General features: G+C 33.5%; 3 protein-coding genes across 3 annotated transcripts; 2 read left to right on the top strand and 1 right to left on the bottom strand.

Annotated features, from left to right (window-relative positions):
• Positions 1–1,117: 1,117 nt before the first annotated feature.
• Positions 1,118–5,340, bottom strand: LOC105779728 (phenylalanine--tRNA ligase alpha subunit, cytoplasmic). Its single transcript, XM_012603631.2, has 17 exons — positions 4,997–5,340; positions 4,814–4,903; positions 4,662–4,718; positions 4,504–4,559; positions 4,306–4,398; positions 4,138–4,228; positions 3,674–3,711; positions 3,330–3,368; positions 3,050–3,126; positions 2,883–2,967; positions 2,697–2,793; positions 2,269–2,365; positions 2,040–2,111; positions 1,855–1,921; positions 1,648–1,773; positions 1,490–1,544; positions 1,118–1,408 (listed from the first exon to the last, which is right to left on the bottom strand). The coding sequence occupies exons 1-17, from the start codon at positions 5,267–5,269 to the stop codon at positions 1,355–1,357; spliced, it is 1,467 nt and encodes a 488-aa protein (XP_012459085.1). The 5' UTR covers positions 5,270–5,340; the 3' UTR covers positions 1,118–1,354.
• A 2,136-nt stretch (positions 5,341–7,476) lies between these two features.
• On the top strand, positions 7,477–8,583 carry LOC105779142 (probable CCR4-associated factor 1 homolog 11). The gene is given in 2 exon segments (XM_012602886.2): positions 7,477–8,286; positions 8,518–8,583. Coding segments are annotated over 2 exon segments (876 nt in total).
• Positions 8,584–8,824: 241 nt separating this feature from the next.
• On the top strand, positions 8,825–9,701 carry LOC105779731 (dirigent protein 4). The gene has a single exon (XM_012603633.2). The coding sequence runs from the start codon at positions 8,989–8,991 to the stop codon at positions 9,538–9,540; it is 552 nt and encodes a 183-aa protein (XP_012459087.1). The 5' UTR covers positions 8,825–8,988; the 3' UTR covers positions 9,541–9,701.
• Positions 9,702–21,966: the final 12,265 nt, after the last annotated feature.

Genomic DNA, 21,966 nt, shown 5'->3' with positions numbered 1-21,966 from the left:
AAATTATGGCAATATGGTTTTGGGTTTGTTTAATATAAAATGTTTATCACGTCACGTGAGTTAATAAATTTTTAAAAATTTTGAAATTCGTTAAATAATTTATTTTTTAAATTATTAAGAGGTAATTACATGATCTTTAAGAGAACATTACATTATTATCACCTGTTTTTCTAAATATATATAATTCTTATAAAATTGTATAAATTTATAAAAGAAAACATATAAAATTTATAAAATGTAAAAAGTTGTTTAAAAATGGTAAAAGATGCACATGTAGAATTAACAAGACCAAATGTATCTCCGATTTTTTTTCTAAACATTTTTAAAAATAATTTTATATATTTTGATATTTTCGAAAAAAATGATTTCAAAATAAATTCTGAATTTTTAGATTTTTTTTTTGAGTTCTGCTAGGATGAACCTAGAGGTGTAATTGTACATGTTCAAACAAATAATAAATTCTCAATTTTTTAATTTCAAACAAATAATTTAAAACGGAAGGATCCACTTATACTAGTTCTTTCGTAATTTTTTTACAATTAATATTTTAACAATTTAATTGTCATATTTCGTGTTCAATCATGTAAATTATGCATGTCAAATTTTGTATAAACTAAAATTGTTTAATATGATAAGAATACGGATCGATTCAAAATTTACATCATTTTTAACAATTTTTAATATTAATCACATAAAAATTACGAAAAAAATGTAAGTATCCTCCCCACTTAAAAAGTCTTTATCTTTTTATATTTTTGGAAAGAATTAATGCTTTTATATTTTTAAAATCTTTTTATAAGTTTTAAGAATTATTTTAATCATTTGTAATTATTTATAAATTTCCTATAATTTTTATATAATTTGTAGTCTTTATAATTTTTTACAACTGACTTTCTATATATAAATTGGAGTTCTTAAAAGAAATTGCAGTTTAGGGTTTGGAAGCCAATGTAGGAATTCACTTAAATACAAATATTATATTTATGTTGAAATTTTTTTGGGGAAAAAAACAGACAATTAAAAGACCCAATGCAAGTAGGAATGCATTGGATGCTTTTATCTCAAAACAGCTTCAATTAACATATATCTTAACAAAATGGTACAGTAAATGCCTAAATTTAGACCAAATCATGGACATGTTTTTTAAAAACATAAAATACAAAATGTGCAAAGTTATGATCAGTCACATCCAAAGCAGAAAAACTGAAACCAAAAATGTTAAATACAACCATTGCTCCGTTGTATATGATGCTATAAAACTACCATGTGCAATGTGAATTGATGGTGTATCCTTGGTTCAATTACCAAAAGAGAAGAATGGAGTGATAAGGGAATTATCCCACATACCAATAATCTAATCAATTCCGAGACGACAGATGGGGTTTCGTTTCATGAGGCTAAGATCCACCTGCAATAACAACCGTGCTTATTAAGCATATTCCGTCTGAAAACAACCAGAATGTAGAAAGATGAAAATATGGCAGCATACCTTGTGTCCGAATAGATCCCGGATGTTATCGACTCCGTAGAGTATCATAGTTGGTCTATATGTCATGCAAACAAGAAAGAAATATCAAGACGGTTCAAATTTTGGTTCGGGAAAATGTTAAACTATTCAGAACCTTCTTCAGAGAAGACTAATATTACCTTTCGAGAGAAAGGCCCCAAGCAATAACACGAACATCCTCAGGGAATCCCATCGGAAGCAACATTTCAGGTCTGAACATGCCAGAATTTCCGATTTCCACCCATTTCTTCAAGCCTTCATGGTAACTGATAACAACAAAAATGATCCATCAAGTCTAACATTTACCAAATAGGTAATAAAATTAAGAGAAGCGTGTGGGTTATCACCTGAATATCTCCATGCTAGGTTCAGTATATGGGTTGTAAGCAGGCTTGAAACGCAACTTGGACATTCCTGAAAAAGAGATAAACCAACTGTTATGTGACAAACCTTATCCGGGAACACTACAAGCTTCCATATATTGAACTGTAAAAGACTAAACTGATCAAGGATGATGATTGATGGTTGTTACCTAGTCGTGAGAAGAAGTCATTCAGGACACCAATCAAATCACCAAGAGTAAGCCCCTTGTCACATACCAAGCCTAAACCAAAAGAGATAATTTTCAGATGGTCAGTGAATCATTATATGCATTCCAAATGAAAACATTAACCAGCTATTAGTACAATAGATATTGGTCCCAGTTTGGATCCAGGTAGCATAATCACCAACTAGTTGATATGCATGCAGCTTATAAATACCTTCAATCTGATGGAACTCTGCAAGATGAGTTCGGTCCACAGATTCATTTCTGAACACACGATCTATAGAGAAATATCTTTTGGGGGTAAAAGGTTGCTGAAGATGAAATCATAAAGCAAATGAGTATTAACTTTCATAGGTATTGATTAATAATGATACCACCAACATCAACAACTACTACTAACTATTATGACAGCATAAAATATATAGTCAAATTTGGCATACAACACAGATTCTGATCATTGATGGATTGTTCGTGCAATAAGCATCACGGTGCAGTGCAGGTAATTACAACGGTAGTATGATGCTCATTCAAAAGATAATGACAAAAACTTAAGAAAAGAAGGCTTTTGAATTTAGAAAAAGCAGCAAGTTGAAGGAGGTTTCTAACCACAGAGATAAGTGAGGAGATTGAAGACAATCAAACCTTTGCAAGAGCATAAAGCATTCGAGTAGAGACAGCAGTTGTGTGAGTACGCAATAGGTTTTTGTTTGCTTCTTCTTTTTTCCAGTCATACATGTATCTTTTGGAAAAACGAATAAACAAATTAACCAATTTCATGGTTGTGAAATATGGAAGCAATAGTAACAGGAAAAAAGGAAAATGGCATACCCCCTGGAGCCATAACCACCAGATTCATGAACACGCTTCACCAACTTAACATATTCTTCAGGCAGTTCCCTTGTAGTTGATGGAACTGCGAATGAATGCTCCGAATAAGTAACAAAACAGATAGTAGTAAAGGCATGTTATAAGACATTCGGTCAATTGAAACATACCTTCCAGAAAGAATGTATCATGAGAATCACGTGCAGGGTGTTGTTGTGGCTGGAACAATGCATCAAAGTTCCAGAAGCTACAAGTGGAAACAGATATAGGAAACCAACTTTAGAAACAAATTTATTCCAGCCAAACATGAAAGAAAGAATTAATGAGACCATGAATGTAGGATTTAAGGTTCCTTCCAAGTATATGTTGCTTTCTCAAAGAAGCTCCACTTAAAATCAACTATCAGAGAAACACGAGAATGAAAAAGCAAGAGCCGGCCGTGTCAACTACCTGCTTTCGACAAAATTGTTTGTTGGCATCTCCTCAAAACTGCAGTCAACACAAAATGGAAACATATATCAAAGTCAAAGTTGACAAACTAAACGCTGCAAATATAATCATTTCAAGCTTGCAGAGAAATGACAGCTGTCAAGTGAACTTTATATTAAAGAAACAAGCATAATAATGTCATAGAAAATTAAAAACATCAAGGCAAGCCAGTGAGTGTTCTATATGCACTACAAGTTGACGTCCATCAATGGTTCTCATAGCACCGACATCACCATGTAATATTAAATATAAAACAAGTATCTGAATGCACATTTAAGTATTACATAATAAAGCTCAAAACTCACCCCAGCTGAAGAAATATGTTCTTCAATTGTTGTTTCACCTGAATATAAAATAAGGTTTAAAAATGTTAATTCCATATAGACAAGCGGATGCCTAAGCAATCAAAAGTTACAGCCTCAATCAAGCAAAAGGCAGAGTGAAAGAACTTCCGAAGAGAATCATTTGCATCATATTGTGCATGATAGATGATGTTCACACATTTAAATATAGGTGCCTTGAAGAATAATCATAATGTCATTCTCAGACCAAAAAGGGAGGCCCAGGTTATATATCCTCACAAAAATTATAGTCTCCCATGACAAGTTTTGTTCTATCCATTCTTATGGAGGAAATATAAAACTTTAACTATTACATAGTTGCAAATGATTATACAATTACGATGGTCATAAAAACAGTACATATATTTAACAGTTACATATTTGCCGTAAGCTAAATGAAGTTGATAAATATAGTGTCCTATACTTGCCTTGAGTAATGGATGAAGATGGCCAGCTTCAGCAGGTGGTCCTTTAGCATTGAAGTTATACTCTTTGAATTCTAGTTCCTTCCAGTCACCCCTAAAAGAAAGTAACCACATATAAATACCGGTCCAATAAAATCCCTCTGGAGCAAAGCGTGATGGTTAGTAAAATACCTCTGTAGATTCTCTCGAGTCAGATCAGTAGCAACTTTCTTTCTTGTAGGGGCATAGTTCGGCCCTTTTTTCACTGAATAACCTTTCCATGTCCTAAAACAAGATGTAATTGGTAGAGCATAAACAATGTGAACAAAATACAAATACTCTGAAAGAAAAATGCGATAAAAAATTAGGGGCAAGGGACTCGATGATCACTGTGCAACAATAAGCTTCCTAGCTTTAAGTGAATTAATGTCATCTTTGCAGAGTGCCTGGAGTAAGAGAAATTCGATTTTAATCACTTAATTGAAAGGAACAAACAAAATTAAACCCATTCACATTGATTCCATATGTAAATTAATGTGGTGACATACCTCTCCCTTTTGTATTCTAATAAGCAAATCCTTGACCTTATCTTCCACATGTTGAACCTAATAAAAAAAACCCAAATCTGAAAGGATAAATAACAGAAAATTTACATAAAAACATGAGAATCCATAAACATAAACCATAAATACTATTTTACTTTTCTCGAAACTTGCTTTCCCATGTCGACCCATTTGTTTTTCCCAGCTTGTGAGCAACCAATTTTGAAAACCGAAGGCTCTAACTTTTTCTGCAACAATGAAAACAGTTTGCATGTTAGAAAATAGCTTACAAATTATGGATCCAAACCAAAAAGAAAAAGAAAACATCCAGTAACACTGACCTGTAATTCGTCTTTAGAAATAGAACCTTCTTGAGGGACGGCTAAGAAGAGTTGAATTTCAGGGGAGCCATCGGCGGCATACTTTTTGCCTTCATCAGTGAGAACCCAACTCTCTCTTTTAATGTCTTGAGCATCGATGTAGCGGAAACCATGGAGGCTCTTGATGACATTGACGACATCGTTGTGTTGGAAACCGTGTTGGGATGCGAATTGGTCTGAATCTGGGATTTCTTCGGACGTCGCTAGGTAACCTAGTATTGCTTCTTCTGCCATTGTTGAATGCAAACCACTATCAAACCCTGAATGTATTTGGTCGCGACGGCTATGAATAAGTGTAAAGCTAAAAAATGTGCATGCTAATGTATTTTGGGCTTTATTTTGGGCTAATACATAAGTGTTCTGAATTTCTTCCCGGTATTTAAAAAAATCAAATCCAAATAAAAATCACGAAATTCAAGATGAAATTACTTATGTGCTCCTTGTAAAACTTGTTGGAAAATCCGTTGTCGGACTTGATTAATCGCTCTTTGCTGTTCAAAATAAATGGTTTTATTTTTATAATTTTCTAATTGTTCTAAAATCTTATAAGAATTAATCAAATTTAATTATTCCCATTCTATCTCGGAGTATTCATTCGCTCGAAACTGATTCGCCTCCATTTTTACTTTCCGTAAGTGGGCCCAGGCCTTTTCTAGCCGTTCAATAGCCCCCCGCATAGTTCTTTTGAATTTTGAATAGTATTCAATATCCTCTCTTTTTTATTATCTAATAAATCATTTAATGAAAGTAGATTATCTTTCCATTCTTTTTTTTTATTTCAATAATTTCATGATCCCTTCCCGAACCAAACATGAAACTTTCGATTCATTCGGTTCTCGCGCTCAATTATTTCTTATTTATTGAGAATTAATTCCAAATATATATGTTTCTATTATTGGAAAGGGATATTCCTATTCCATACAATCCTTTCTCAATATAAGATAGTTTTATTTTGACAACTCAATTATCATTTTTTAGATTTAATTATTAAACTATTCAAATTAATTATTGTTAGATTGACGGAAAGTCGATATTAGTTTTTTTCATTAATTTAATAATAAATTTAACTCTTTAATATTTACATATTCTATCAATTTAATCTTTAATATAAAAATTCAACAAATCATCATACATAACTGAAGGAAAAGGTTTGCTATCAACTTAGAATTTAGTCTCTGTATTTTTATTTTTAGGAATTTAATCCTCAACTTTTCAGATTTCAAATTTAAGTTTAATCATAATATCTGTTAAAATTACTTTGTTAAATTCAGTCCATAACAATGTCATTTTTTTAGTTACATTGTTACCAAATGAGTATTTATTTTATTTCAAAACGTTACACCAATAAATTTAACAATGTTTAATAATTAAACCTAAATTTCAAACTTGAAAATAGAATGACTAAATTTTCGAGAATAAAAGTATATGGACTAAATTCCAAATTTGTGTAGAGTACCGGACCCATGGCATAGTTTAACCTTTTTTTCCTTTTTTTTACTTTTACAGGTTTAATATAAGTAGCTGTTATATTTGATTTTACATTATTAATATTTAATCAATTTTTAAATATTATATTCTTAATTTTCGTAATTAACATAAAATAATATTTTTATTTGAATTGTTAAATATAACTAAAATATATTAACTTATCATTTCAAATATTATAATAGAAATTTTTCAGATCATAATTATAACATTTTAACATATTCAATATGTAATATAGTTTTACTTTATATAATTAATTTAAAGTAATATTATTCAAAACAATAACTAATTAACCCTAATATTAATTAAGTGATAATTAAGATTATTAGAATTCATTAAGTAATAACTCTATTCTACTCCAATAAAATTAGTGCAAACTCTTTTAACTAATAATTGTGATTTAACTTATAATTATAATTATTACAACTATTTTCCTATATTTTATGTTTAGAATTTTATTCGTAAGAACTTTGTTTTAAAATTAACACAATTATTAATTAAATTATAATTATTTTTAAATGTGTAACTAAGTATTAAATTATATATTTTAAATATATAATTGTGACACCTTTATATTATTATTAATAATAATACATAAACTTAAAATTATAAACACTAAACCTTAAACCTAAATCTCACCCATCAAAACATATAACTTGCAGTAACTTTCAAGGGCAAATTAGTAAAATCCACAAGTTTTTCTTTTTCCTTTCCTAAAACGAATTTAGTAAAAAAATTAAATTAAGAAATTATATATAACAGAGTACCCTCCTTATATTAATACACTATCTTAGAACTTAATTAGGATTACGAAAATTATATTAGTTAGAATTGAATTAGGATTATGAAAATTATATTTATATATATACCTATCTTAGTTAGAACTGACTTAAGATCACGAAAAGTATATCTAGAGTTCAATAGTTTCAGTTTAAAGTATAAGTCAAGAAAAAAAAATGTCGATTTTTGTCAACAAACCAGTGATTGTTAGGGAAGTATTTGCTGACAATTTGGAATACGAGTTTATGTTAATTCGAAGTGTACTCCACAACTATTCTTTTGTTTCTATGGATACCGAATTTCCTGGTACAATTTTTAAGCCAGACAAAAGATTCGTTCAATTAAGAAATCCCGAAGTCAATTACAGGTTCATGAAAGTTAATGTCGATGCTTTGAAGATCATTCAACTCGGTTTAACACTCTCTGATTCTGAAGGTAATTTGCCAGATTTCGGAACTCCTTTTTGTTATATATGGGAGTTTAATTTTAAAGATTTTGATATTGAAAAAGATCATTACGATAAAGAGTCTATTGAGTTACTTAAACGACAAGGCATAAATTTTACAAGGAATAAGGAAAGAGGCATCTGTTCAAGAGATTTTGGCATAATGGTTCTGATTTCCGGGTTGGGTTTCGGTGAATTGACTTGGGTAACTTTTCACAGTGCTTATGATTTTGGGTTTTTGTTGAAGATTTTGACTCAAAATCCATTACCGCCTGATCTCAAGTCTTTCATGCGACATTTGACTTATTACTTTGGTTGTATGATTTTTGACATCAAGTACAGTTTCAAGATCTTTAACTTACACGGTGGACTAGAAAAGGTGGCAAAAACTTTAAACGTGGCTCGTGTTGCTGGATTAAGCCACCAAGCAGGATCTGATAGTCTTCTCATCCTCCGTTGTTTTATGCAGATTAAGAACGCGAAAGCTTTTAAGCAATGTAACCAAAAGTTGCCAGCCTTAGCATTGTATGGACTAGTTTGAGTTAGAAGTCTAATTTGTTAATTATTCTTATTTCTCGTAAATTGAAGTTATGTTATTTTCAAAATTAATAGATTTATGAATTTTATTCTAAATTTTACTTATCTACTTTATATTAATTTTATATAAAAATACATTAGTATTATCGTTTATTTTGGCCACCAATAAGATTATAATTGTATATTTGTACATAGCACAAATACATTAGTATTACTGAATTTTAATTAACCCTAGGGAAGGCGGCCTATAGATGGTTGCTTGCGTTTTGCTATAACAATGTCATTACGTGCCAAAGTTTAATCACACCTTCAATTCAGTGAGAGCTTGGGCAGGGATTGCCTTCTCTATAATTAAATTGCATAATCATTAATTTATTCTTTAATATTTATATCTTTTATTAATTTATTTTTTATAGTTAATTTTAGTCCTAAATCTTTTAAAAGGAATTTAATTTAACCATTAAAATTTTAGAAATAATTTACTTACTTTTTTATAAGATAAAATACACATAAATTATCATATTAACTGTAACACTAACATAATTAAAAGATTAATATTTTAGGTACTACTTCGTTAAACAAAATATTTAACTTCCTTTTAAAGTTTAATGAAAAAGATTAATTAAAAAAAAAGGATAAATTGAACCTATCGATTAGCTGCCATAATACAATAATCACGGTAGTGAAATCCCATTGACCATTACCAATGGAGAAAACTATGATATTAGCCTGGATTTTGATTCTCAGCACCGCCATGGCAGTAGCTCGTTGCCAAGATTATTACTCCCATGCCGGACCATACATTCCACCTCCACAAAAAGTAACCTATCTCCACTTCTTTTTACACGACACTATGAGCGGCAACAACCTTAGTGCAGTCCCCATAGTCAGTCCAAACATCACCACCTCGACGGGCTTCGGCGGCGTGATAGCTTTTGATGATCCACTCACTGTTGGCCCCGACATAACATCAGAGGTCATAGGGAACGCTCAAGGCCTCTGGGTGTCGACAGGCAAAGACGTTTTGACTCTGATGGCGTACTTGGACATCGGGTTTACGAAAGGTGAATTCAACGGCAGCTCTATCAGTGTTTTGTCGAGGAATCCAATTACCGAATCGGAGCGTGAGCTTGCGGTGGTCGGAGGGAAAGGGAAGTTCAGGATTTCGAAAGGGTATGCACAACTCAAGACTTATTCCGTAAATTTCAAGACTGGCGACGCCATTGTTGAGTATAATGTGACTGTAATTCATTATTAAGATGATTATCTTGCTAGTTTTTTCTTCTTCTTCTATGGATTAGGAGTGATTATTTATCCCACCAATAATGTTGGCCCCCTGTTGCTTTCGTTAGGTTTGAAACGTGTCAGTTTTTAGGGACTTGATTGTTATAATATTTAAAAGTTAACCCATTTTTAGAAGTTATTTTGCAGCCTGATTTCAGCTGATCTAACTTTCCTACCTGTGCTGTGTGGTGTTCTCGAGAGGCATATAATGCAATTTGGGGGGTTTTTTACCTAATTAGGATAGAAAAAAAAATTACTGAAATAATATGTCAGAAAAAAAAATTTATCAAAATGGGTTACTTTTTCATTAGAGCCTATTTGGTAGGCGCCAATGAATAAAATAATAATAAATTTTTTTGATTAAAATATAATTTATATTTTTCCGGGTTAGTATATAACCCGTATAATATATAGTATTGGCGCCTATTTGGGAGGCGCCAATGGTGGTGCCTATTTGGGAGGCGCCAATGGTGGTGCCTATTTGGGAGGCGCCAATAGTGGTGCCTATCTAGGAGGCGCCAATGGTGGTGTCATATTAGAAGGCGCCAATGTTGTGATTTTTCTCTATAAATACCCCCAACACAGACATAAATTTGACTACAAAAACGGAAGAAAGAAGAAGGAAGGAAGCAGAAGAAAAGAAGGAAGGAAAAGAAGAAAAAAATTAGGTATTTTGGTTTTTTTTAAATAGAATGTAGAGTTTTGTTAGTAATTTTATTATTTGAAAGTTATTTTGCCATGTTATTAATTTTGTTAGTTTCTGAATGAAAAATTTTGCATTAAAATTTTTATGTATTTTGTTTACATTTTGAAACTGTTTTAAGAAATTTGAAATTCTTTTTTTACAGATCTAGTATTGAAAATGGAGAATCAGTTTTTTGTATGCGTTTATTTCGATGGAGAAATTTTAACAACAACTGTGGGATATATATTTGAATGTCGCAAACAAGTAGCAATGAGATTTGATAGAAATATCTTGTTTGATGATATGAAGGAAAAAATTAGTGAAAAAATTTATAGACGTTGTGGGAGAAGGATATCAAAAGTTTTCTACAAGTTTCCAGTATCAACAGATCCAATAAAATTTACCGAAATGAAACTTGTAGACGATGAAGACGTGGAAACAATGGTCGCTCTTTATTGTGGGACTTCGAGTAACAAAAATGCACCGATTCGCTTATTTGTCGAGTTAGCGATTGTGGAGGCAATCAAGATCCCACTCCATTAGGTGAAGAAGATGGAGTTGAAGCGCTGTATGGTGGTTCCAGATCGTATGTTGATAGTCAATCACCTATACATGGGATAAATATTGATCTTAATGCTGCAGCCGAGACTGATGTGGTTGGTGATGATGTATACTATAGTAGTGATCCTGTTGATTACGAAGTGGATAGTGAGAGTGATCCCGACGCAGACGAGGTCCCGGATGATATTGACGACGAAGAGGTGAATGAGGATGGAAATGTTAATGCGTCTTCAGTCGGAAACCAGATTCGTCGTATTGTAATACACAATAATCCTGGGGCACACATGTCTCGGATAGACCCCGATACGGCACGGGCAGCTGAGTTTCCGGAGTACCTTGAAATACCACATGGTTACCGAATGGGCGTATATTCTGATCCAGATAAGTTGCGCGTGGGCCAGAGATTTGAAAGTAAGGAAGAATGTATGTTTGCAATTAAGCGGTATAGCATGAATATATCAGTAGATTACAAAGTCATCGAGTCTAAACCAACATTATATATTGGAGAGTGTTGGAGGTCGGCAGAAGGCTGCAATTGGCGGGTACGAGCTGCATTTATGCAGAAGTCGCAGATGTGGGAAATACGAAAATTTGTGGAGCCCCACACATGCACTTCAACACGTATGACAGAAGATCATCGAAAACTTGACTCCAAAACTATCTGTACATGCATCATGCCAATGGTGAAAGACATGCCGACCATTAAAGTTTCGGTACTGATTGCTGAAATACAAGCACGATTCCAGTATCGAGTATCATACCGAAAGGCATGGATAGCTAAACAGATGGCAATGGAGCAATTGTACGAAGATTTCGATGCATCGTACAATGAATTACAGGGATGGACAGCCGCCATGAGGGAACATGTACCGGGGACTGTAATTGAGTTGTAGACACGATCTTATGACGATCCAAATGACCAACTACAATCGAGAAAAAGAATTTTCCATCGGATGTTCTGGACTTTTGATCAATGTGTGCGCGCATTTCCCCACTGCAAACCATTTGTACAAGTAGATAGAACCTGGCTATATGAAAAATACACACAGATCTTACTTCTTGCGGTTGCTCAAGACGGCAATAGGAACGTACTCCCGATAGCATTTGCCATCATCGATAAGGAGAACATGGAATCGTGGGAGTTCTTTCTTACCAACTCATGGAGGTATGTGATTAGCAATGATAATATTTGCATCATTTTCGATAGAGGAAAATGATTAATTGCGACCATTAGGCGCTCGGTGTACCATGGCGATCTGCTTATCGCATCCCAAGACATCGCGCTAACTTCCAAATGAGATTATAAGAATGCGATGGAAGAGACAAGTTGTGAGAATGGGTAAAGAATTACCTTATCTTTTAAATATAAGTTTTAATGTTTTAGAGCAATCAGAACTTAAATTTTTTAATACATATGCAACAGACGAGCTAGAGCCACACATTTTTCGCCAAAAAATGGCCCGGCTTGAGAGTGACGTGGAGGGTCAAACCAACACATCTTTCCGGCAGTGGCTGGGTACCATGGAGCCGTGGCAATGGGCTCAAAGTTTTGACGAGGGCTTTCGTTATGGTCAAATGACTACAAACTTAGTGGAGGGGATCAACGCTGTGTTATTAAAAACACGGCATCTTCCAATTTCATCTGTCTTCTTGGCAACGTTCTTCAGGTTGGCTACCTTGATGCTAAGAATGGGTCAGCAACAAGTGAACCAGATGGAGGTGGGCAATGTCTTTGTCGAAGGCATTAGGGATGCAATGGTTGTAAACCGTCGAATGGCGAGGTCGATGACAGTAGAAGTATATTCACGACATAATGAAACGTTTCGAGTTACAGAGACCATCGGTCGTCGACCCAGTATACCACCTAGGTCCTACGGAGTTGATCTCCGAAATAGACGGTGCGATTGCAGAAGGTTTCAAACACTTCATTTTCCATGTGCACACGTCGTGGCAGCTTGTGCTAAAGTTGGGCTCAATGTAGAACAATTTATCGATGAAGTGTACACCATCGAACGCACGTTGCGTGTATAGGAAAACGAGTTCCCTGTGCTTCCTGACCTATCTACTTGGGAGGTACCTCCGGCGACCTTCGAGCTAGTCCCAGACATAAGGTTGCGTAAAAACCTGAAAGGTCGTCCACAATCATCCAGAATCCATAACGAAATGGACATTAGGGAGAAATCTGACGGGAATTTGTGTGGCGTATGCAGATTACCCGGTCATAATCGGAGTAAATGCCCTCTTTGAAACTACCATGTTGGACAATCGTCTCAATCGAGTAGAAATTGATATGTACTTCATTACATAAATATGGTTTGAATCACAAAATTGTCTACAATTTGTTGCAGTTATGGAGACATTTTTAAACCATTGTAATTTTATTTAGATAAGAACTATCATTACATAAATATGCGGTTGTTTATTACAAAAACCCCTAAAATTGATGGTTTGATGGTGTGGTTCTAGGGGTATATTTTTGTGGAGCTCTATGCTCACCTTGTGGGCGATTACGATTATCAACATTCTCCTCGACAGTATGTCGGGGTGTGTGAAACATAGATGAATAATCATATGTCTCAAATGCCATCGATGAACTTAATCCGGGAGGAGAGGAGTACGACGGTGGATATTGGCCGGAAGGAGCGGTGTACTGAGGTGGATACGAGGCCACGGAATAACCATCGCCCCCTAATTCTGGATGATAAGAACTATCCCTAGAATGTAGTTCTGGGTCTGACTCTGGCTCCGGCTCTAGCTCTGGCTCTGGCTCCGGTGCATGATGCAGATCTCGAAGGGGTTACGTAATTCGTGTCGTATACGGAGGGACTACAATCGACCGCCCACCAAACAGAAATGGTTTCCCTGTCTCACAGTACCACTGCATATACTCTAACGAGGGTTGCAAATCCGGAGCACGATCCATCTGAGGTACCCTCCCGAACCGGTTGTTCCATATCGTAATGTATTCTTCGTGCACTTCTTCCCAATTATCTCCATACCTCCCCTTCTTGTTCATCCCATGGATCTCCCTCAATTGTACTGGCAGTGTCGGGATATACCGTATGCAACCGAATCACGGAGTACTCGATTGCCATGATACCACTCCACTACGTTAAAATTGATAATGGGTGCGCTAATACACCATAGGTTTGAGTGGACGTGGGCAGATGATGGGATAACTGCCATAATTTCTGGAGTAGAATACGACATCCAAATGAACTGCACAGTTAATAACGTTGTTATATTAACGCGGGTTGAGTGAGATAAAATAATAAAATTAAGTTTATATTCGAAAAATTTACCCCCTCTCCAGCATGATTCTCAATCATTAGACGATATATCGGAACCGTCTGTGACTTTCCGATACTCGGATTACTACTTCACCTACGAAAACAAAAATGTTAGAATAATATAATATAGAAAAAGTCAACTAATTATTATAATGAGTAAAAATTCATCACCTATTAACGAGTGGAAATACATATGATTGATGACTAATGGATGCCAAGAATGGCATCCGGTAAAGTGCCCATGACCGCAGCAGTATGAGGCATCCGCCCATGTCAACCGCAGAAGGAGCTGTTGTCCGACAAAGTTCGCGATACAGCATGGCTAAAACTGCGAACCCCAACTGTATGAACGAGTGTTATGCAAATTGGATAATAAGGATAAGTACATCAAGTGGACCTTATTGCCGTTTGCATCCGGCATGAGTACACCCCCTATAAGGTGCATGATGTAAGCTCGAACAGCCTGCATCACCTCCCATTCATTAGCAGTACTTGGCAAATGCTCAAAATTGGCATGTAGCCATGAAAATCTCAAACCGTAATTTCCGACTTGGCGGCGTCCCAAGTAATTCATTGCAAAGGGTAGCCGCCTAGAGATTGAACTTACGCCCGTGACCGCATTCCCGTCTATGGGAAGCCCGAGCTGTACTGCAACATCCTCTAGAGTGACGGTACACTCTCCGCACGGCAGATGAAATGTGTGGGTCTCCGAACGCCATCGCTCGACTAAAGCGGAAATCAAGTCGTATCGCAGTTCAAAAGTCCGAATCAATGCCGCTGATCCGAACCCGGCTAACTCTAAGTATGATATTAGGCGTTCATCTGGCTGAAACCCTACACTATTAACACGACCCCTCAATGCGCGGTACGGACCCTGACATTATTAAATTAGCAAAATAGTTAATACAATATAATTTAATTCAACAAATAACATGAATATCAAAAATAAATTTTATTACCATCTCATTAATAGTACTTGATATGTGATTATTATTATTAATTAGAGAACTCATTTCCGCAAATCGCAATAAAAAAATGAATTCGATTAATTTGTTTCAAAAATCAATAATTATGTTAAATAAATACAAAATCAAATAAAATTTATTTATATAAAAGTTACATTATATAAAAATTAAATGAGTTAACAACAACTATATGATTAAAAAGTCAGTTATAATTAAACTTTTAATAAAATAATTTTTAATTTTTTTATAATTAAACTTTTAATGAAATGATTTTAATTTTTTATAAACTTTATATGTTAAACTCACCAAATACTAAACTAAACACAACAACTTATAGCTTAATCCTAAATTACTAATAAATTAAATTTTAAATAATTACAAACACAAAATATTGTGAATTTTTCCCAAATTACTAACAAATTAATTATAAAATAATTACAATATTCATACAAAAATTACAATATTACAATATATCCCCACATTACAATATTCATACAAAATTACAATATTACAATATTCATACAAAAAATTGCAATATTCATACAAAATTATAATATTACAATATTCATACAACATTACAATATTCATAAAAAATTATAATATTCATACAAAATTACAATATTACAATATTCATACAAAATTATAATATTACAATATTCATACAAAAAATATAATATTCATACAAAATTACAAAATTACAATATTCATACAAAAAATTGCAATATTCATACAAAACTATAATATTACAATATTCATACAAAAATTTATAATATTCATACAAAATTACAATATTCATACAAAAATTACTAATCCAAAACTATAAATACAAATTTAATTATAAAATAATTACAATATTCATACAACATTACAATATTCATAAAAAATTATATTATTCATACAAAAATTTAAAATATTCATACAAAATTCTAATCTAAACTATAAACACTAAATATAGATAATTTATAATTAATAATTAATAAAAAATTCATAATATTTTCTAAAATATATCCTAAAAATTTCACAAACTATAAACCTTTAAAATTATAAACAAAATTATTTATTAAAAAATACATTACCTTTTTTTTTTCTTCTTCTTCTTCTTCTTCTTCTCCTTCTCTTCTTCTCCTTTCTCTCTTTTTTTTTTCTCTACCATGTGGACTGATTTTGGGACCATTTGCTATTACTTATAGCAAAAATAAAAGCTTATGAAGGGACAATTCACTAGCAGCAGCAGCATGCAGGGGGGGCTGACACACCATTGGCGCCTCTCCATCAGGCTCCTTCATTGGCGCCTACTTGAGAGGCGCCACCCGACCCGACCCGTATTTTGACCCTATTTTTTTCAAAAAAATATTAAAAAAATATAAAATTATATTTTATTAAAATTTTTATTATTATTATTTTATTCATTGGCGCCTACTAAATAGGCTCCAATGAAAAAGTAACCTATTTTGGTAAATTTTTTTTCTGACATCCCATTTCAGTATTTTTTTTTCTATCCTATTTGGGTAAAAAACCCGCAATTTGGGTAGTCGGATATATGACACTAAAGGAAGCCATTACAGGTGAGAAAAGGGAGCTTCAAACCAAGAGATTTACGCCATTTTGTAACAACAAAAACACATCTGTTCAGCCATAAATATAGAATACATTGGTTATATCTGACCTTAAAGATGAGCTAAGAATTTGGTATGGTAACGGATGTTTAGCTTTGCAGTACCTAAATTCATCATTTGAGGTCTCAAAATATCAACTACAAACTAGACTTACAAAAACCCAAAAGCATTCAAGAAAATTCCAAGTTAGACATAGGCTATAGACTGTTGTTGACTAGATTAGGATTGAAGGGAGAACAATAACCATCTACTTTGAAATGGGACATTTTTGTCCGAGCCCATCAAAAAATAAACCAAGAAATAAAATAAATAATAATAATAATAACAAGCCCAAATAAATAAATAAAAACTAAAGGCCTAGTGTATGGCGGAGCCTTCGCCGGTGACAGGTGGCCGGTACGGCGGTGATCGCCGGAGCTATGACGGGCCTGAGATAGCTTTGAGAAAAAAAAAAGAAGGTTTCGGTTTTTTTTAAATGAAGGCTGAAATGAAATTTTTTGAAAATTTTTTACTTAAATAGGAGTTGTAAAACGACGTCATTTTGTATTTTAATTTCAGACGCTAAAATGGCGTCGTTTTGATACAACCCGATCCGACCGACCCTACCCGGCCTAGAGTCCGCGTGTTTTCACGACCAATGGGATATTTGCGATACTGATCCTTTCGCCTTTTGGGTTGTTTTCATTTAGTCCCAATTTCACTATTGTTTTTATTTTTAGAGATTTCACCATTCAGTTTTATTCTGCTTTCAATTAAGTCCTCAGTACGTTGATATCTTGAAGGAGGGACGCGTGTCCTGAGGATTGGGATAATTCTCTTTGGGTCCTCGCTAGTTTTCGCGCTTTTCATTTCGGTCTTTTATTTATTTATTTTATCTTAATTTATCCTTTTAATTTAATTTAGGTGACTGTTGGGTCCTTTATTTATTTTAATTCTTTTATTTTTTTACTTATTTGCTTATTTATTATCTATTTACTTTTGTTATATTCAAATTTTTTATTTTCTCTTCATCGAACATTATTTTATTTATTTATTCATTTTTAGTCCTTTTAATACATATATATATATATATATGTACTTAGGAATTGAAGTATATACGTGTTTTTATGGATGCATTTTTTTGCTTATTATTGTCTTTTATTATTTTATTTTTATGTTCTTGTTATTTCTTATTATTTTATTTCATCATTTTTATGTTCTTGTTATTTCATTATTTTATTCTCATGTCATGTTTGTTTATCTTAATCATACGTTTTCTGTTTTTATTTCTATTTTAAGTTACCTTATTTATTTTATTATTACTACGATTCGATCAGTAATATTAATATTATTATTATAACTACATTAGTATTATCTTAGCATTCCACTCATATAACTATTTTATACAATCATGCATTAGGTTTAAATATAATTGACCGTTTTTATATTATACCCCAAATAAAATAAATACACATTGTTTTTGAATATTACGTTCGTTATTATTTAATAAAGAAATTTTAAAATTAAGGCAATGTCCCGTATTTGGAGATTCGAGAAGTCGTGCACTAACTTATAGGGTTCGAGTTTCTCCTTGAACCTAGATAACCAGACATCCTTTTTTAAAGTTAAAACACATGAGATTCAAATAGTAATTAAATAAAGAGTAAACTTATTTTCAAGGATTCGAGACGTCGTATCCTAACTTACGGGATACGACCTTTTTGTTACTTCGAGATAAGATATCCTTTTACACAGTATTGGTTTATTCAAGTGATATTAATAAAAAATAACATTATTACAAAATGGGATCATGTTTTTCAAATTCTCTTCAAAATTTTAATTCTCGACACTAAGACATTAAGTAATCAACTAGGTACCAATTTTGGACGTAATGAGGGTGCTAATCCTTCTTCATGCGTAACAGACTCCCGAACCCACTTCTTGAATTTTGTAGACCAAAAATCATTATTTTAGTAAATTAAACCTTTTATTAAAACGATCAAATTACGAGATGATTCAATCACACCTCATAAAAAAATATTGGTGGCGACCCCATCTTCGTTTTCAAAATAAAGTCGACCTAAAAAAAAGGGTTTCGACATACTCCTTCCTTCTATGATGATGTGATGCCAGTCAATTATGTAATATAGGCTGCAGTATCCGGAGATAAATCAATGGTGTGGCTGGAAGTAGCGGAAAACATCAAATATGAATATGCTATGAGTTCAGCTTGAGTATATTCTCAAGATCTTAAATGCATCCAAGATGACTGGCAGCGTTAAGAACGGAAAATGCAACAATAAAATAAAGGGGGTACTAACCAGATACATATCATGATGGATGACCGTTGTATAAGAATGGATTGAAAATTTCTATCCACAAGTAATATGAATAGGGGCTACTTGGTTCCAACGGAGGAAAGATCGTCTTGGCTACCAGGTCGACTTGAACTCCCTGCAACTGTAATGGATACATATGGGTTGGAAGGGGTAGAGATCATAGAACCCATGGGTCTCGACAATGGTGGTCTTGGGACTTTAATGCTCATTGGAGGCCTTGCAACCGAGGTTGCAAAGTTTGTTGCAATTCTATTGTACAAGCCCATTTTGTCCGGGCCCAAAATAGCAAAAAAACCCTAGCCCAATTCAACCCACAACCAAACAGCCCCAGTGCACCGTACGTCCCCTATGCTTTTGCAGCGCACTCGACGCCCGAAGCATGACGGACACAGTCGGTTTTGCACCAAAATGCCCTGGGTTATCCTTCCAACACTCGTTGACCTTGCCCAAAACCTGCAAACATGACAAAATGATAGAAGAAAACAGGGGCAAAAGAACAGTAGAATACAGTAAAAAAAAACATATTCGGCTATAAAAGCCGAACCAAATGTAATTCAAAGGGAGGTTTTTTCTTCTGGAATATTTAGTGAACAAGAAAACAGAAATAAAAAAGGTTTAGATTTACCCATTTATACTCCTTTTTAATCTATTTTTATTTTTTTGTGTTCATTATTTACATGCAAAAGCAGAAACGAAAAGAAAAGGGAATAATCGGACAAAAGCAGATCTAAAAATCTAAGAAAAGGGCTGATTCCAATTCTTTTTCTATTCGTTTTTATTTTTTATTTTCCTTTTTATTTTTTTTACTTGTTTCAGTACTCTTTTTAACAAAAAGGAAATTAAAAAAGAAAGAGGAAAATACCTGACCGCTTCGACGAGCTGGTGCCGGATCCTACCTTGGCCGTCACCGGAGTCGGGCATAAAGGAGGTGGTTCATCCTTATTCTTTTTTTGGTCCCGCGGTCGAGAAGGCTTAGCCTTCAGGGACGCCGCGGAAGAGAGGCCGAAAGGCCGTTCTCACGCAACTCCGGCCACTGGCCATGGAGGTGGCGATGATGGCCTAGGTTTAAGTAACCGAAATGAGGGAGGAGAGGGGATCGTTTTCTTTTTCTTATTTTCGCGGCTGAATGAAACTAGGTTTTTAGGGAGGGGTTAAAATTTCATTAAACGGCGCCGTTTTGAGGCCCCTGACCCGCGCGGTGACCCGACCCAAGGGAGGATCCGCGTGTTTTCTTCAAATGGAATATTTACGAAATCAGTCCTTCTGATTTTATAGCGCTTTCATGGAAGTTTTCCGCATATTTGCGATTTGGCCACAAAATTTTATTTTTGGTTCATTTTAGTCCTCATCTAAGCGCAGCGTTTTAGGGCTTCGGGGTATTTACCATTTTGGCCCCCCTTCTTTCGGCGCGTTACATAATTTGGTCCCTTTTTATTTTTTTATTTCGATTCCACCCTATATGTTAGACTTTACTTCGATTTAGCCCCTTTTTAGCATTTTCATCATTTTCTTTATTATTTTAATATATTATCATTTATTATTATCATTATTTTATAATATTGTTATTTATATTATTCATCATACTATTATTATATGATAGTTTTGATATACATACATGTATAATATTGTTATTATTATTTCTTTTTAGACTTATTTAATATATATAAATATCCTTTTATATGTGTATCTATCTAACCCTTTTTACGAATTTTTGTATACACATTCATATACTTTTATATGGTTTCTTTTATATCTATCTGTATGCCTTTTTTACGTATTAGAGCCTATATATTATATGTTATCTTATTTTATCTTTATAGTCCACGTATATTTTTCATCTATATACATATATTTTCATGTTTCGCAATATTTATGTATACCTTTCTTATAATATATATATGCTCTAACCTTTGTAAATACATATACATATACACACATATTTTAATTTATGTTTATATACATTGTTATTTTATATGATTGTAGGTTTGACTTTTATTTATTATTGTTGCTATTGCTCATATCATTTTATACTTTTGTATTCATTATGATTTTGCCATGTATAACAACAATGTAATTTGCTTTCACATCTTTACTACGATTTTCGTGTTTTATAGTACTCGATATAACAAAATTTGTTTTAAAAAATAATATTTCGTGTTTAGATTCGAAAGGATCGTACCCTAACTTACTGGGTTTCGATTTTCATAATAAATCTAAATACACGAATCTTTTCAAACTCAAGTTTTTTGAAATGATCTCGGGAATTAAGAAAAGACCGTGTCCTAACTTACTGGGCATGATTCGTTTTCTAAACCCGAGATAATAAAATATCTTTTAAATAAGTAAAATTTTGGCATTCATTCGCGTATCGAGAATTTGAGACATTGTGTCCTAACTTACTGGATATGATTCTATTCCTCGATTAGCGTGAAATATGCCCCTCTATTCAAACATTTTCAACTTTTTAATACAATGATCGTATTTTTAAAATTTTCCAAAGTTCTCAATTTTCGACATTAAGACATTAAGTAATCAACTATGTACCAATTTTAGGCGTACCGAGGGTGCTAATCCTTTCTCGTGCGTAACCGACTCCCGAACCCGTTTTTCTGAATTTCGTTGACCAAACTTATTGTTTTAATAAAATCAAACCGTTTATTAAAAACAACCACTTTTCAAGGTGACCCGATCACACCTTATCAAGAAGGATTTGTGGCGACTCCCGTTTTCGTTTCATTTTTCAAAACCCAAGTCGACCCCGTTTTCATCCAAAAAAATGGTGTCAACATCTATTTGCAGCATTTGGTGGAGGCATTGCTCTAGAGGAGGAAGCTGGTAAGCCCAGTCGAGCAGCAATTATCTGTGATCGCTCATGGTAAAGCCTTTGCCTTGACCTGTCCAATTGCTCCTTCACCCTCGTTACAACTCCCTCCATCTCATCGAAGAAAGATAATTTGGCTTCCTT

This window comes from Gossypium raimondii, chromosome 4, assembly GCF_025698545.1.
Source record: "Gossypium raimondii isolate GPD5lz chromosome 4, ASM2569854v1, whole genome shotgun sequence".
Lineage (NCBI taxonomy): Eukaryota > Viridiplantae > Streptophyta > Magnoliopsida > Malvales > Malvaceae > Gossypium > Gossypium raimondii.
This window is presented reverse-complemented; position numbering and strand designations above follow the sequence as displayed.

Bases quoted from the DNA above. Each gene is read 5' to 3' on its own strand.
- LOC105779728 (XM_012603631.2), bottom strand. From the start codon at position 5,269: ATGGCAGAAGAAGCAATACTAGGTTACCTAGCGACGTCCGAAGAAATC. The intron at 2,366-2,696 runs GTTTGATTGTCT...TTTCATCTTCAG, and splicing joins TGCTTTATGCTCTTGCAAAG to CAACCTTTTACCCCCAAAAG. The intron at 1,922-2,039 runs GTAACAACCATC...TCTCTTTTTCAG, and splicing joins TGACTTCTTCTCACGACTAG to GAATGTCCAAGTTGCGTTTC.
- LOC105779731 (XM_012603633.2), top strand. From the start codon at position 8,989: ATGGAGAAAACTATGATATTAGCCTGGATTTTGATTCTCAGCACCGCC.